This window comes from Pterocles gutturalis, unplaced genomic scaffold, assembly GCF_000699245.1.
Source record: "Pterocles gutturalis isolate BGI_N339 unplaced genomic scaffold, ASM69924v1 scaffold42704, whole genome shotgun sequence".
In the NCBI taxonomy this organism is placed as follows: Eukaryota; Metazoa; Chordata; class Aves; order Pterocliformes; family Pteroclidae; genus Pterocles; species Pterocles gutturalis.
In genome coordinates, this window is record NW_010129656.1 from 11,225 (window position 1) to 29,356 (window position 18,132).

The window sequence follows — 18,132 nt, forward strand, 5'->3', positions numbered from 1 at the left end:
AGCATGACCTATCACATTTCTATTAAAAAGTTCACATGCAAAGAGTCCTTCATCTTTACATTAACCACAGATGGTCCTCCATTGTTTTATGCCTCATCCTGCTCTTGCCTTCCTTAACACACTGCTGGGAAACTCCGAAATGGGCATTCTCAGCCCTCTTATCTGCTTTCCCTGAGTAAGGGTAGAATATGTCCTTAATTTTTCTTTATTTCATTTTGCTGTGTTATTAATTGCTAAAAAAATGTAATAAATATGCCTAACAACTATTATTTAATATTTTTGCTTTTATCAGTGGTCTTTCATCAGAAGAAGCCTGGACACTTCCCTGTAAAACTGTGCTTTGGTGAAATTATCCTGTACCTGCTGGATTTCATTGTGTCAGCGAGGAACTTAGATTTTATGGCTGAGGGGTTTTTTTGGGTGGGGTGGTGTTTTTTTGGGGGTGGGTTTTCTTTGTTTTTTGTAACAAAAGCTGTTTTCTGTGTAGTATGAAAAGACTTTCCTACTCTAATTCACTTACACTTAAGTAGGATGCTTTGGCAACTGAGAAGTGGAACTGCAGTTTGAGAAACGAGGACTCTACCCTGAACATCTACAGCTGTTTATTTCTGGTACAGGCATCTGAATGCATTTTCTCTTACTACATGACAGGGTAGCAAGACAAGTCTGTCCCACTCCTGTAGTCACTGCAACAGCTAGCGATCAGGGTTTTGCTGGAGCGAAGACAACACCTCCCCGACTGCTTGATAAGATAGATATCCTGACAGTGCAACTTTCAGTCCATCACTGGAAACTAAACATCTACTATTAAAGCAACAAAATAGCCTTTTGATCAGTAGAAAATGTAGACTTTAATATAAATTACCATCAGGGATATTACGAACAGTGAATTTATGCATAGGTAATGAACCACACCTTGGTGTGCACCTGCCATTCTTCATCGTTTCACTGTAATGCTGATATTGCTTTTATGGTGCTGAACATCAAGCACAAGTTCGTCTCCAACCTGAACTTGGAGGGGCTCGTCGAGAACAACTGCAGCTTGTTTCCAGTGCGAGAGCTGATCAGATGTATTCAAGCTATGCTCTTCATCTAGATGGATGTGATACCAGAAGGGAATTGCAGTGACGCAGCCAGACTTACAAATTTGTACCTAAAAATATTTAAAATATTAGTTTAATCCGTTACACCCTTTCCAAAGTAGTAAGCAAATAAAGTAGTTCAGACCATTTAAATCCATTTCAGAGAAAGCTGCAGACAAGTAAATGATGTATTGAAATTTTCAGCCAAGGTGAGCAATGAACAAGCAGCAAAGCACACTTTTAACTTCACATACACACACCTCACCTTCACTTCTCTGCTGGAGCTGTTCAATAGAGGGTTCATGAGATCCAGCCGTAAAAGCTCTGCTGGCTTGCTCAAGGGTACGCACGGTAACGTAGAGAGATCCAAATACACACGAACAGGTACCTAGGAGTACATACCATAACTTCAGGCTTCAGTAGCCCTTAAGAAGTTAAAAGTTAAGACTTAATCATAATGCAAAAGTTTCTAGAAATTACTGAAATGCCTCTAAGAGACAGACAAAATACAAAATGTACCCTTCTAATCCTTTCTGAAATGTGACTGTTGGGATGCAAAATGAGGAAGGAGACATTAACAGCACAGTCGCTATTCTGTACAGTAACACTGCATCTTTCATTACTCACAAAACTTCTCCCACACCAGTTCTAAAACAAATGTTAACCCATTTTAGTGTATCTCAAGGTCCCTGTCTGGTCACATAAACTCTCTTGATAACTTCAACAATAAGGAAGAGTTTCAGCTCTTTAGTTTTCTTGCATGTTACACCAAAACTAAACAGCTAGACAGCTGCAGGCTTTGGAACTGTGCCTGGAAGACATCGACTGACTTCATACCTTAAACTGGTTGATAAAAGGGGCGATATTAAACCCAAGAGTTGGCTCTGTTCCTTGAACAGCACTCTCCAGTAACAGAGACTCTGATTCCACAAGCATCCCGTATACCAAAACATACTGTGGGAATATCTTCCCTCCACTGTGGAGTAAACATCTGTAAGATGAGACAGATTTCACCTCTAAAGCGTATAATTCAACAGTGATGAAAGAATATTAACTACACTTAGGAAAGACACACTAGCTCTTCCTCTGAAGTCAAGCCCTCATAAGCATTTGAGTTTGATATCATTTGACCAGACAACTGTATCATCCAAAAAAAAGAAAACTTGTCACATAATATTAAAACCAGGGAATTAAGTAATTTTTTTTTCTCAGAAACTGCTATTTCAAGATGAAGACGGTGGGATTTATTCATAGCACCAGCATCTAAGACTGAAGGCCTGGCACAAATGCTTAATAAAACTGGAAGTTGGCAAGTACACACTGCTGGGGCACTGGTTAAGGAGGCCGCATACCCACAGGGAAACAAGACTTGGGGGGAATCTAAGTCACTGTTCTGTAAGTGTTTAACTGAAGCTGACAGCAATACAGGAGACAGTTTGTTTTCCAGAAAAAACACCTGAGCCTTGCTTGGTCTCTTGCTGCAGAATATCACTGCTGAGAGGAGCGACATGGCAGCAGCTTTCATTCAACATAATTTCAATCATCTCCAATTCCATACAGATTAGATTTCCTATTCCTAGAGCAGGCCTCTCTGCATAGGAATTGGGTACCTAACTAGTAATTCTGTAGTTAGAAAAAAACATTTTCAAGTTTTAAGATAATGATGGATGCCTAGGAATACTTTTGTCCATTTATACTATACCTGGATATTGCAGCCTTTTCCATCACCTCCTGCTGGATTAAACCTGATGTCTCAATAACATCCAAGATAATAATACTCCACAATTTGTCGGATTTGGGTCTCTGTAGCACCACATTTTCATCTTCCAAGTGGCTGAGCCAAAACTCCAATGTTTCCCTAGGGAAATGGTTAGCTTCTGAAATGACATGAAGTGCTGCCTGATGCTGTTCTTTCTCAACAGAACTGTAGGCTCTAACTGGTCCGAGTTTGCCGGCTATAATTGGCAGGATGGAGAAGCCTTCAGATACATCTAAAATGTACAAAGGATCAGGAGCCACATCAAGAGGGCTCTTGTTTTGACTCTCCTGAAGGTTCATCCCACCGCCATGTCCATCAACATCCATGGACTGCAAGTCCTTACTTGGATTTAATGACAGCAGCACTTTGCCCATGGCAGCTTTGAAGCACTCATGGTACGGTGCATTGTTGGATTCCAGCACGCACACGTGACTGCTGCCATCCTGTTTGCTGGTCGTCTGAAGACCAGCCAGAGCATTGCATAATTCAGCCTCATTGCCCAAGCTCAGTGTGTCATCTCTGTCACCGAAGTCCATCCCGCACTCTGAAGCCAAAGAAGAAATCTTCTGGATCTTCAAGTAGCAGTCTTGGCAGCAAACCTCCATCGTCACAGTGTCTCCAGTCTTCACGGAATAATCTTGGCAAAACAGCACAGAAAAGTCATGTCAGCTACTTTACAGCAAACATCACTAAAGCAGCCCTACAGTGCTTAAACAAACCCAAACAACCAAACATCTCATTTCTTCATCAGTTGTTAACTAGAGTGTACAAAAGAATTTTTCTAGTCTGTAGCCCAGAAGTGGGCATCTGCAATTGTGGGTCCCTTGTCTGCTTCATCGCAAAGTCCCACAAACAAGACCTGACGCAGGGATTGTGCACTACAGTCCAGAAACCACCTCAGAGCTACTTGCCCTTGAACTTCTCCTACACCTACTTGCTGCCACTTCCTAATCTCCAAGATGACCTAACTCCCTCAAAACCAAAATGAAACCAAGTTAATGTACTCCAACAAGGAAATCCACAGGACGTACCAAGGAGGCCCTGCACAGGATAAACTGCCTGTTCCCAGCAAGTTTCCTCACTGGGACTTGTAGACAGAGCGTGCTCATCATCAAGCTGTAGTACAAACCACACCACAACAGCATCTAGCATTCCTCCTTCAGTGACCGGCAGGCTGAGCTTCCAGGGTTTTCTATCTGCAAGGCTTTTCAGCTCCTGACCAAGTGGAAAGAGAGAAAAAGTGTGAAAAAAGTTTCTTGCCATAAATAAAAAATGTTTTTTATTACACGAAGTCACTCAAATTGCTGCACCAATCCAGGAGGGGACCCAGCAGAAACCTGAAGTTAACAAGCCACTACGATACTGATTATCATCATTAGTGCTCACCGGCATAGTGCCATTATGTACGTGTCCATCAGCCATTAAAGCAAACATGCCTATCTCTAAGAATGTTCATATTTAAAAACACTGAAAAATGCAAGAAAGGCTTTAGACTGGCAAGGCTTGCTGTATGAAAAGTAATAACAACAAAGCCATTAGGCACATGCTTCACTTAAAACTTGTGTTCCGCCAGTTCTAGAAATACTTTACATAAGCACTGAATTCACTCAAACAGAAATCCGTCAAAATCATTACAAAAACACTACGTCAAACATCCTTGAGGATATTTTCTCTGCTACTTGGGCTGTAGGCTTTGTGTAAAAGCTCAGGCATGTACCATTTCACTACTGGGAAGAGCTAAGATCTCCCCAAAGGGATCAGGTTGTAAGTTCTCCAAAACTCCTAAAAAGTTTTGAATATGTAACAGGAATTAAGTCTTCCTCCATGTACAATTTCTTTTTCTCTGCTTCCAACATTCACTAACATAAAAGGCCCATATCTAATGTCTTAGATAGTTCTGGCATAAACAGATTAACAGGAGGTCAATCACCAGGGTCCGAAGATTCTCTTAGCCACAACCATTCTGCTTAGTAACAGCCTTGTCTAAACATTTATCAGCTTCCTGATCTGCTTAGGTCACCATTTGTCCTCTCTGAGTTTCAGTCTTAAAATTCACAGGGCAAAAGAGAAGTTCCACTCTCAGAACATGAGTAGCTCTCACACGCTGCATTTTTTATTTTTTTCCCCTCTTTATTCTCATTCTGTGTTCTCCAAGAGTTGGTCCACTGCTCTTTTTCAATTGAGAGATAGCTGAACAATGCACATGTCAAAATTACTGGATGCTGATGAAGTTCATGAGGAGATCTCACTGCTTGCCAGTAAAAGTGCTTTGCTCTAGTCATTTTTTTCCCATTCCTCCTCAGCTGGATTAAAGTGTAATAATTTGAAGATCTGCTGGCAGTAAACCCCTTGAAGCAAGACAGCAAGAGCACAAGCGTGCATCTATTTCTCTGTTTCTGGGAAGTTATAGCTGTTTAGAAGTGTATTTGATATTAAAAATATTCTTCCTGATTTCTCCTCAGAAGCAGCAGGCCCAAGGTTCTCACCCCCTGGTTCTAGTAACTGTAAACAGCAAAGAAAATAAAGCAACAAGGCAAGAGGAATAGGCAGTGAAAACAGAAAGGGATCTATGCCACCTATACCCTCCGAATGAGAAAAAGATAAATTTGCATTAAAAAAAAGTAAATGGAGCTACAAATAGAAGGAAAAACTACAGAAAGAATGCAGTTATCAAGTCTCCTATGTCTTGATCCAGAATTTCTCAGACATTCCACACAGTAACTTCTCATGAAAATTAGAAAGAGCCAGTATCTGTCATCGTTGGCAACAGCTCAGTCCCTTAGGGCCCGAAAGCGAGACTGAGCTTTAATTACTGTCTGCTGAGGTCAACACTCACTTCCACTCCCAGTGGCACTGATCTGCTGCCAGTGAACACGCACACAGGTAGTACCTGGCGAGGTGAGTGTCTGCAGCCTGCAATTACAGCCTGGGTTCCTTCCCCGGCCTGAGGGGAACTCTGCTGCTGCTGCTGCTAACAACTGCAGCAACAGAGTCATCAGCTCAGCTTGAGAAACACCGTTGCACTGTATTTTAAGTCTTTTTCTAAGTTCTCTCAATTTAGCTCTGGATAGTTAGCCCAAGCAGAACAAACCGAACATCCCGCTCATTCTCTGAAATACAAGTTTAGAAACTGGTTCTTTGAAATTACCTTACCAGTGCTAAGTGAGTTCATATCTGAATGGCAATCTTTAGGAGGTAACTCTGCTACTGTTACTAAGCACAGCAGGTTTGGGTTTTTTTAATTCCAATAGGAGCACAGACAATTTATCTTTTCTACTGTTTTATTTTTTTATGTGCACTGACGTGACACCCAGGTGTGGCCATGACAAAAACAACAAAAACACCCCACAAAAAAGCCCCCAGGTTGAAAGTAACCTACCAGTGTTTGGCACTGCCACATTAGCCTAGTGACAAAAGTAACACCAAACAGCAACCACTGATTCCAAATAAATGAATTCCATTTCTTCCCTTTACCTTTGCTCACGATATCTTAGCATTTCATGACAGGAACACCCCATTAATCTAACTGGAAACTTCAAAGGAGGAGTTCTGAAACACGGTTTAAAGAGTAACACTGTGCTTTACTCCCTAAAATTATCCTCACGCCTGCCAGCAGGCAGATGCTTAAGAGCAGGCACCTCTCAGATGTAATAGCTTCTCACTGATGCCAGAAGCCGAAGCAACATTAGGTCACAGAGAGATGGCTCCCAGTAGTATTCAAGAGCCTTCTCTTATTTCATTTTTAATCTCAGGATGTCAGAAAAGCCAACTAGGAAAAGCTATTGATTCAGAAACACTGCAACTCCTAGCCAAGCAGTCGCCAAGAATTTATTTTATATAATAGAATCTATTTTAAGCTCTGACTCACCACTTCTGTGCTACCTCCTCACCACGGGGTCAGTGAGCAAGAACCAAATGTTACCATCTTTTTAGGATGCTCAGCTGTGAGTGGCTGAGGTCCTTGCCTTACAGTTCAGGCCTATTCAGTATACAGATAAAAACATATTTTGTGCAAAACACACAAAATAACGCCACGATATTTTAGAATGCCGTACTGTAGAAACAGCATAATCTTTTACACTTTCCCATCAATGGACATTTTTATGTGACATGTAAAATATATCCTCTTTTGTCTTCAAGAGTTTCTTGAAGACTCTAACTTCAGAGGAATAAACTAAGTCAGCTCCACAACTGCATAAACCATCCAAGATTGGTCTACTGCATTCCTCCTCCTCCTCCCTGCACTGAGTCTGGAAGTTGTTTGATCCTACGGTGAGCTAGTTTAGTTCCTCTAAACTATGTGAAACAAAAAACTCCACCTTCAAAACCTCACAGCTTGTCATCTGATGAATCACATCACCACATAACCAGCCAAGTAGCAAAACCAGCAGAGGATTCTAGTGGAGCCCTGCCAAGTTTGCACTTGTGAACTGTTCTGAAATTTAACCTGGAAAACAAATAAGATATGGGGCTCTCATTCATAAATGGATTACTTATAACAGATATAAAATAAAAAATCCTTACCTGCAGATTGTTGAAGTCTACTGTCATTATTTGACAGGGTTCTGTCAAAGGTACGTAACCTCCAGGGATACGACTGAGCTTCTCAGTGGTGTAAGGTTCAACAGTTTCCTCTGAGCCAGCAGACGGGTACATTGGACTGAAGAACTGCACTGAATTTGGCAAGTGCACACCAGCAACTTCTTCCGTTCCCACTCTGGGAGTAAAAGGAAAAAAGGGAAGGAATGAAACTTCAAATAATTTGACCAAAACACCCAAAAGAAATTCTTCCCAGGCTGGCTAAGTATTTCTTAAATGCAGAGTGTAATAGTAGAAAAACTGAAAAATAACAACACAGTCCTGTGGGGTCTTTGTTATGTTCAGAGCAGCTCTAAAGCTCAGAAAACACACATCCCTTTCAAGAATCCCAACTCAAACGCTGCCACTAGAAACTGAGAAAAAGCCCAATACGTCCTTTGTCATAGGCCACAGGCTTCTGCCCCCTTAAGTACCACTCCTTGAGTCTTGATAGGGAACTAGAAAGAAGAATATGCTCTGTGACAATAAGAACAAATAAAGCTTTTCTTCTGCTGCTGCATGAGACAGGTAATTAAGGTGGGTTTTTTTCAGGTGAACAGAATAGTCAGAACAAAGGTGATAGATATGCAATAGGAAAATGCATTCTTAGAGTCTCTTTGACATTGAACTTTCATTTTGCAGTTCCTTTACATACTTATCAAGCACAATCTATGCAGAAAAACGCATTTTTCATAGTTACATAGCTGCAAAGGAAGTCTGAGTTGATTTCTTGGTGGAAAGAGCTTTGACAACTCACAATACAGGTCTTCTCCCTTATGAGAGAGAAAAATCAATCCGGTTTCTAGAAACAACCTCATACAAAAAGCTTCAAAGAAGAAAGAATGCTGTAACTGCTTGAAACAATTACATACATTATCCATCTCTTAGGTTTGAGGACTTACGATATATTCTCATTTTCCAAGTATGAGTCAGGAAGAGACAAGTCTTGCACAAGCTACACTTGAGATTATTCCGTAAAGGATTTAGTGCTTCCCGTTTGAGTGACAGCTATCAAGCAAATCTATATTCTTACAACGAGAGCTAGTACTCAGAAGTTCCAATGAGAACTAGTTAAATTTCTATTTCTAGAACTGTTTTTAATTCTGAATCACTTTGTCAGGAAACTCCCCTCCCTGCAAAAGACCTCCCTTACAACCAAGGGACAGGCTGTCTGATAACCTCATCAGATAGTCGTCATCTTGATCTTGACACACTCCCACTCACAGAACTGACCAAGTTGCCTTTTGTCATAACCTGGATTCTGAGGCAAATAGATTTCAACCATTAGGCACAGCTAAAATACAGAAGTGAATCAGACCCCATCTGTGGAGCAGATTCCCTAGCAATGAAAGTATGTATGACATATAGAAAGCACAAAGTAGTAGGTGCTTCACAACAAATAAATACTAAGCATTAGTATTTACACATTAACACCACAGATATTAACAGCAATTGCAATCTTCTCACCTGCTCAGTGAAGTAACTTCGATATTTTACCAACAAGGATGAGGATGTATTCTCCTTCATTTGAAACTGAATCCATGTATTATTTTAAAAGAAATACAACAACTAAAACAGAACAGCTGCTGTACCAGGCCTATATTGTGGAAGAAGCCAGCAGATTGTTATACCATAACGAACTCTTCTGGCTTCACTATATAAGCACTGAAGAAGAGCCAATTTATTTCTTCTCTTTCTGGGGCCTAATAGACTAAAAATTAAATAGTAAAAAAACCCTGAAACCTGTACTTCTTACAGTGACTTCAATTATTACATTAACCCATGTCCTAGCATTTTTTATTCCAAGTGACGAAATGTAGAGGCACTAGTAGCAGTCCTATGTTCTCCTAGAATATTGTTTTACTGTCACTCTTGAAAGATACCGAGTTCAAACTTGAAAAACAATATGTAGTATACTCTGGTATCTTGGAAGTTTTGTGGAAAGCCAAATTTATCCCTAGTAGAACTAAAGTCTTCTCACAAGTTCATCAGTTCATTTGTTCTTCTGGAAGTAAACACATTTCGCATGGATCTGAAAGCACTGCTTCAAAGAGTGAGCAATAACTTCAGGAGAAAATGAAAGTTAACTATAACAGAAAAAACTAAACACCACCACAGCAGAGTTCAGCCCAATGGCAATGCTAGGGAACACAACCAGCAGGTACAAGCAGCAACAGCCTCAGTGAAGAAACATTTGAAGAAACATTACAATTATCACTAAAACAGCAAACAATAAAGCTACAACAAGGGGTAAACTGGCACAAAACTTTTTGTAAAGTTGGCTTAAGTGCACCAAAAATAGAATTAGAAGAAAACTGGTGTGACTTATGGACTGGACAGGGCTCTGAGCAACGTCATGTTGTTGAAGATGTCCCTGGTCATTGCAGGGCGGGGTTGCACTAGATGACCTTTAAAGGTCCCTTCCAACACAAACTGGTCGATGATTCTATGATCTAGAATTTCACTATGCTAGGAAAAAAAACCCTAAAAACAATTGGAACACAAGAAATGAAGCATAACTTAACATTGCTAACACAAAGGGACGGAATACAAAGCAAAAGATCAGCATCAGACACAGACAGATGACTGTCATCCGCAAGATTTCAACAATTAGAGTGAAAGGGGATTCCCTCCCTCAGCAAGATGAATCAGTGTTTGATGCTTGATTAAACACACACTAAGCTATTCCTCATTACAAAAAACACCTCTCAGGTACCCATAGATTTCTGGGCTCTACATCTACTTACAACCACTAAAAAAAAAAAAAATCCTCAAGTAAAAGCTCAAAGAAAAGCTCTGTTTATGGTACAAGACAAACTGTGCCTGATGATATAAAAAGCATCGGAAAAGATACGTTCCCACTGCTATTTCATTGGGCATTCTGCTCGGAAAAAACATGCAAAACCCAGAGTTTTGCTGTAGATCATGAAAACACTTAAGGAGATATGGAGACCTGCATATCAGAGTAATTCTGAGCTCTGGATAGTTTAGATCTGAGAATAGGCAAGTGTTTTACACAAAGCTTTATAGCACTTGTTAAAATAGACTTAAGACAGGTATTCTTACTAGAGCAAAAAGGCACCTCAAACCATAAGGGCAGAAAATTTAAAGGTGACATTTTGTAAGGAACAGTCAGTGCCACGTTTCAAAGCAAAAACTTATCTTCTAACTGGTGAATAATTAGCTTCTCCTAAAAAAAAAGTTCCTCTATGGCCATCAGCTAAGGGAACTTCTGTCTCTTTCTGGCCACTCTCCAGGTCTAATGCATTAGAAAAACCACTGATGCAGCCTGGCTATTTTTTATCTAGTACATGAAGGTCCTGTAAAAGTTAGTGTTTTCTTTAATTTGCAACAAGGTTAATCCTGAACAAAACAGATCAAGTCCAAACCTCTCAGACAGAGGCTGTCTCCATACAGTGATACTGTTCTAGAAGATGAGAAAAAATAAAGGAGAATGAAAGTAACTGATACACAGTCAGAACTGGTCTCAGCAAAGAAACCTTGCTACATGCAATTCAGAATTAAGCAAGGCACATATTCAGAAAAGATAATGATAGGTGAGGTTATTAACACGAGGACAGGATTTTGTAAAGCCTACATCTTCTGGAAAGGTTAGATCGAGCAGCAAGGTATGGAGCAGATTGAAAAGAGGATAAAATGAGGATAAAGGCCAAGCGTTAATCCAAGAACCTCTAACACAGAAACTGAGAAGTAATTTTACTGTTAAAGAATTAAACATCTTTAGTATGTGTTACAGGCATGTATTTTAGCATAACTGAAAATCAGGAGTTTCTGATGAAGTGATCCAGAAAATCTGAACCACAAAGGGCACGGAGGGAAGAGCCTGGAAAAGGGGTGGGGAGGGTGAGAGCAGAAATCTGCTTAGTGAAACAGATTCAAGAAATAGAGAACAATAAATGAAAAATCCTCAATAAAAGCCACCAGTCTCTCTTCCCAAATAACAAATATGGATTCAAACTGTGCTGGAGTTTAAACATACCTGTGATGTCTACGTATCTCTTTGCATTCCACTGCCATCCCAAATATTGTAGCACTTGCAGGAATAACTCGGCCATAGTCTCTAGTACTGACATCTTGATTTTTAGGCTGTGAAAACACAAATAACAACATGCAATAAGCCAGTGATCTATTTCTCCCATTACTGCAAAGCCTAGGTTACAGATCAATGAGCCATTCAAGATTACAGTCAAAACATCAGTAAGTTCTTAGGGACTATAGTTTATGGTCTCTGTCATTCCAGCTGACCATTAAAGGAGGTTCTTAAATATTGTGTTTCCACATATCCACGCATCAGCTTTACTTTTCAGTTTACTACTTCCTCTGTGTAATTCTAGAAGTGTTTTTTTTAATTTGTAGCCTGTTAGAATATTTTGAAACATTTGACAACCTTTCCTTTATGCGTCATTCATGTACTTAACACTAGAGGTCATCAGTTTCAGTTCGATAAAAATACAAAAGCTTTCAGCCAGGTAAGACTTTTTTTTTTTAATTAGTTGGAATCAAGGGAATATCAAAATAAAAGAGAAACCTTTATAATTCTTAAGACCTAACAGAGTTTAACCCATATAAATCTCCTTGTCATATTACTTTGCTTAACGTATGCTAGGTAAAATGCAAAATACATGAAGTAAAACCTGATAGACATAGTGGAATTGTTCAGTCTTCCAAAAAAGTTCAAAGTTAGCAAAAAAATAAATGAAGAGCATAAGCATATGGCATATTTACCAAATTATAATTCACTGCTCCCTAGTGTTATGATGAGGAATAATTCTACCATAATTCAGCATTTTCTGCTTAGACTGACACAATTCTGCTACCTAGTTGGTATCTCAAAACAACCAGGTTGCAATCAAGCTTGTAGGAAAACAGTGCCTTTAAAACACACACAAACCCCTTTGGTGTTATGTACAAAGAGAGGGGAGGGAAAAAAAAGAAGGAAGAAAAAAAATAAATGAACTGTGCTCAAGAGTGAACTGTGTCTTGCTGGAAGGTTACATCAGGAAACATGCATTGCAAGTACCTGCCTACTCAGAACAGGAGCTCACAGAAGTACAATGTATGCAGCTGCCTCACGGCCTTTCAGCAAAATCAAATTAACAGAACAAACCCAGATCACCCATTTTTAAAACATCAATAGGTATGAGATATTTACAAGACAGTTGTTCCTCATACATGCATGTGTGTGAACGTGTGCACAGGCACACGCACATATATGCACAAATAAATATCAAACACAAATTCCATTTATACGTATGTACCCACATGACCTACCTTTGGCTGCAGAAGTAGATGTTCCCAAGCATGGATCAAGCTCTCCACAATTCCTTCTCCAAATAAACCAGCATCAACTGTTTCTGTGACAACCAAGGAAACTCTAGATAAGAAAGAGGACACCATGAAACATAATGTATAACACATTCCTGTTAACAGTCATTCTTTTAAAGAAAAAAAAACAAGACAAACTAAAGCCACCACATCAATGAGAGCTCAGAGCAAAACTTTTACGCATGTTCTGATGTTTTACTACAGATGGGCAACTTAATTCTTCCAACAAATGACATGTCTTAAATTGTCATTAGAAGTTATTCAAGATGCAGATTAGGACAGAATAAATATGGAGCAAGCATTTACCATAAGGCTTCTTGGTCAGTGTTTGTTTATAAATTGTGTGGGAAGAATCAACCAAAAGAGGAAGATGCTCCAGCCTGGGCACAGAGCAAATGATACTGCAGAATATGTATTGTCTGAATCGCGGTCAAGAGTATGCATCCATGCATGTGTGTTACAAGACTTTTAAAAATTCCTTTTTAATCAAAGCACAATAAAATTCCTATGCAGACTAGGGGATCCTAAAATCCTAAATACTTTGGATTTAAATCAAAAAGCATATGGCACGATAAAGACAAAACATTTCCAGAACAGTAACAAGTTATTCCTGACAGGTTACATCCAGTAGCTCATCATGCACGCTAAGAGGATGCACATGACCAGCCACTCGAGCTCAGCTGACACAATTAGACAAGGCTTGACTTGCATGTAAACCATGGGAGCTTCGTTGTTCCAGGTTATGAGCCTGTGCCATCGCCACAGAAACTTCATTAAATGTTAGTAATTAATAATAAAATGGACTCTTTCCTTCCCACGTTTCATCTCCATCCCTAGTAGTGGTGAGCTGAAGGGATAAACCAGTGCTCCACACACACCAAAGAAAAAATCCCCTTGGATTTCTACCTGCTCAAAATTTACAACTCCTCCTGAAGAACCCCCATTGACTGGGACAGTGCACACGGAGGAGCAGGGTAGCATGACAAGCCTAGATCACATACTGAAAGCTGTCATGGTCACCAAATTCTAATTTGCCAAGACCAATTCCAAGCTGGTGACTTGTCCCAGTAGCTCTTAGTATATTTTTGAAGACATTACTTAATATTGGAAAAATAAACTACTTAATTTCTCAAAGCACACGGATTTCTGCTATACAGACATGTGGGCAGATGCGTACATACAAACAAAAAACTCAATACAAAAACAAAAACCTGTCCTCACAGGACAAACTGCAACACCCCTCTACTGAATTTTACTCCAATATCTTAAGCCGCACTCAAAGCCCTACAGATCCCTCCCACAGCAGGGTGCTGACATTCGGAGCTGGAGTCAGCCCATCCACCACCACCCTCCAGATGGAAACATCCAGGACCCCGCACACATCCCATCGCGCCCTTCTTGCCTCCAAACATAATAGCACTCTCCTTAGGGGAAGAGGGGACTACATACCTCCATCCTATGCATAGGCTGGAGAAGTGAGCCATAAGCTACGTATACAAGTGTGTTACATGACAACTTATGAAGGAGTAATCTAGTTTTGTTTTTCCTATTGCTGAAATATAATTGCACATGCCCCAAAGCTCCCACCAGCAAAGAATTAAACTTAATTATGACATTGTTGATTTACTATAAGAAATTACTATACTCTTAAAAAAAAATGTTATCATTTCTGCACTGCTCTATAAGAACATATAACTTCGAGAACCTTCTCACATTCTGGATAAATATCATAGGCAGAGTTCTTCCCCATTCAGGTCACAGGGTATTTTCTTGAATTAAGAGCAAATTAAAAACAATATCACAACAGCGAGCAACAACGTACCTTTCAGGTATGTCCTTTGGAATTTCTATATCAAGTGACTTCAGATGCAGAAGCTTGATCTCTCTTTCCATATTATTAGCTGCCACCACATCACGGGCAAGTTCATACATGGTTTTTGATAATTCACAGGCATAGACATAAGATGCTCCTGCCTTTTTTGCAAACATACTAAAAAACAAGAATCAGGTCTTTTTCCTTCCAGTTTAAATCATTTTAGGTAAAGCACGACAAGATACTGAGTTTTAAGTTACATATACACATCTGCTTCATATTTCTAAGAAAACAGTTCAAGTCTAAAAATCATCATTAGGTGAACTAATATCTCTTGTGTGAAGACTGATACCACACAAATATATATATCCTCATGATCTACTAACACTGAAAAAATACAGGTGGCATAATGATACTCCTCAGCTATGCTAAAGCCACTCTTTATACTACGGCATCTTCATTAAGGAACTTCCTACACACAAAGCATCTGCATCAAATTAAAAAAAAAAAAAAAAAGTTTCCAAAAGTGCTGCTAGACCCTAACCTTCAGACTCAGCAACTTCTGAAAGCTTTGTTTCCTTTCTTAATTTTTATCTCAATAAAGGCATGGAAGTAAATTACTTTTTTCACTAGCAACCAAATCTCCTTAGACAACAAATATGTTTCTATCAAGTTCATGTTAAATACGCACTCGTGACACACCTCAAGATCCCTGTTCCTGTTCCAATATCCAGGACAGATTTGCACCCTGAGTGGACAGCATTCTCAATTGCTTTTAGGTAAGTAAGATTCCTCTTTGCATCGTTGAGCATGATGAAGTGCCAGCGTTCCACGAGCCAGTTTGCAACGCGGTAAAAATTCTCCTTTGCATCAGCAAAATCTGGGTTGAGCTTCACTGCTTTGTGAAAATATCCAGCTGCTTCATCTCTAAAGCCCATTCTAATTGTAAAAACAACAAATAAAAAACATTCAGCTGCCAAGCATCTGTAAGTATCTGTAGATCTGTAAAGAGGTCTTGCATCAAATAAAAGACAATGGAAGTATTTTGCATTGGTTAGAAAGATTGTCTTTAAAAACACTGATATTCTTACAAAAAAGAATGATTTATAGCTCTATATAAAATAATTTTGTAATGCAAAGGTAGTAAAAAAATATAATTGTGCGCACCAGCCTCCATCCACTACTGCATCCACTCTAACCCAGTCTCACAGACTTTCAAGTCACAAGGCAAGGCTATAAAATCCAAAACTGTTTTACTGTATTTAATTGGAACACACTGTAAGAGAACCAAATTTTGAGTTGTCAGTGTTTCCATTAAGTGGCAGTTTTGTAACTGAATTCTGAACTTGAAGTAAGTTTTTATTATACCTTTTGCATGTTCTCGAGTCAGACAGCACTGAAAAACCCAAAATGTAAGAAAAATGTACATTTTAATACAGCACTGGAAGAATTGCTCCTTTAAACAAACGAAATAATCACAAAAAGCAAACCTAACCAAACCTACCTGGAGTCAGGACCTATGATTTCAATCTTAAAATTCCAGTCTCGGAATACCTTAGAACTTGATCAACAGCGAAGCATTGTGTTTATCAAGGTTTGCAGAATGCAGAAAAGAATGCTTTACACACTAAATAAAAGCATAAGCTTAAACCACGTAAGAGCTGCCCTACACAGTACAGTAGAGACGACCAGCTTCTTCACTTCAAAGGTCTGTTACGTGTGACCTCATCAAAGCCCAGAATTAAAAGACAGTATTCAAAGGCAGTAGTTTTCAGGGATCTAAGTTTCCAGGAAAGAAAGGAAGAACTTCAGAAATTGTAGGTTAACCACAATAGCTAACACAGTGACTCTGAACAATTTTGGTCTCTTTTTTATTTAGTAATTCCTTAATAAATTGTTAGGAAATATCTGAAGGCAGTGCTTCTCCTTTTAGGTTTTGACTTTAGTAAAAATGCTTTTACTTTTTTTTTTTTTAAACTTTGCTGCAACTATCAACATTTATTTTAGATTGGCTACTTTATTTAAGCTGACAGATTCGAAGTTCAACAGTACACACTACACAGCATTAAGCACATGCTTGCATTTAGTTCTGTGAAGCACATTTTACATGTTCAGCTGAATTGGGTATGGTTTATTTACATACAATGCTAAACGCGAACCTTACAAAAACTGAATATAGGCTACTACAAACCTGAAAAGATGTTCTCCCATACTATTACATATCACTTCATCATTCGGATACAGTTCAAGTGCTTGTTCATAACAGTTAAACAGATCTTGAATCCGTGCCAGAGAATCTAGCTCTTCTGCCCATTTAAAGAGAGTAAACTGAAATGTTTCCTAGAAAATAAAATATATACTACTGAGCTGCTGGTAGTTAACAGAAGTAGGGAACTCAGCCCTCAAAACATCTACAGAGGTATCCTGACATGCACACGAACACCCTCATGTCCCTAAGCAGCAGCATACAATTATCTGATATCGCCCCACGTTAGCTGGCTCACTCAAAGTGGAAATAAGCTCTCAGATATCCGCAAAGAGTATCATCCCAAGGCAACGTATACTAAAAGCCTGCATGTATATTAATCCATGCTATACTACAAGCCAATGCTAACAAGGTCCTATTTTTATTAAACTTAATTGACACACGCAGAGAAGTGTATCAATTCCCTTCCCACAGGCACACAGAGCTTATTAAATACGTTACTGGCTGTCTCCACTACTACTATTTTCTGCTTTTTTTGAAGACAGAACAGAAAAATCAGTTATATATAACAAATGAAAATCATAAAACATGTCACAAAGCCTCAAAAGGAACAGAGTAAATAAAAATGGTTTAAGTAATTCAAAGAGCACTTACTTTGACACTAGTTTTTAACTCAGGAGCTAAATTTAGCACGAGGAGATAGTGGGCATATGCAGTTCCAAAATCCTGTTCCTCTAGGCAATGCTGAGCACTCTGCAAAGACCTGGAAACCAACTCCCGCCTGCCAGCTTCCTGACCAACTCTATGGTTACGGTGAAACTTAGAGTTGGAGTTGGGCATTCTGAAGGATACAAATACTTGCTCTTCCTACAAAAACAAACAAAGAAATAAATAAAAATTATGTACTCTGTAGACCAAAAAGGCTGCACACAAAGCTGACAGATCAAACATCATCTTAATTGTCATTGGTAAAGACATTCTCCCCCCCCCCCCCCCCCCCAATCCTCCTAAGCATTCAAAAACATGCTCATCTTTACACTATTGATAATTCCATGAACTTTAAAATGACTGTTCACCACTCAAAAGTCAGGTGCACATCACATTTATGTAACACCAGGTCCTGAAAACAGGTCACACTTCTTTGCTTTTTAAAACTAATTTTTGCAATACACATTTTAGCATGTCTCTGAATAGTTTTACATGCTGGAAGTTCATGCACTCGCAAGTTTCATAATCAACTACAGAACCTGCCGGTGAAAATTCTTCAACAACAGGCTGTTTATAAAGCAAAGACTCCCAGAAGAAGAGCTAAGGAGCTCACACAGTTTAATTTACCCAAGGCAACATG

The 18,132-nt window shown here is 39.2% G+C and overlaps 1 protein-coding gene across 1 annotated transcript in view; it reads right to left on the bottom strand.

Moving 5' to 3' along the window:
- Positions 1–827: 827 nt before the first annotated feature.
- PRMT9 (protein arginine methyltransferase 9) overlaps positions 828–18,132 on the bottom strand; it is a 17,456-nt gene continuing 151 nt past the window's right edge. Inside the window, exons 2-13 of the mRNA XM_010079978.1 lie at positions 17,439–17,651; positions 16,770–16,918; positions 15,281–15,517; positions 14,588–14,755; positions 12,712–12,814; positions 11,420–11,526; positions 7,366–7,558; positions 3,873–4,056; positions 2,785–3,478; positions 1,920–2,073; positions 1,348–1,470; positions 828–1,153 (exon numbers count right to left, since the gene is read on the bottom strand). Coding sequence (XP_010078280.1) covers positions 938–1,153; positions 1,348–1,470; positions 1,920–2,073; positions 2,785–3,478; positions 3,873–4,056; positions 7,366–7,558; positions 11,420–11,526; positions 12,712–12,814; positions 14,588–14,755; positions 15,281–15,517; positions 16,770–16,918; positions 17,439–17,624 — 2,514 coding nt within the window. The 5' untranslated portion in view covers positions 17,625–17,651 and the 3' untranslated portion in view covers positions 828–937. The remainder of the gene's footprint in view (positions 1,154–1,347; positions 1,471–1,919; positions 2,074–2,784; positions 3,479–3,872; positions 4,057–7,365; positions 7,559–11,419; positions 11,527–12,711; positions 12,815–14,587; positions 14,756–15,280; positions 15,518–16,769; positions 16,919–17,438; positions 17,652–18,132) is intronic.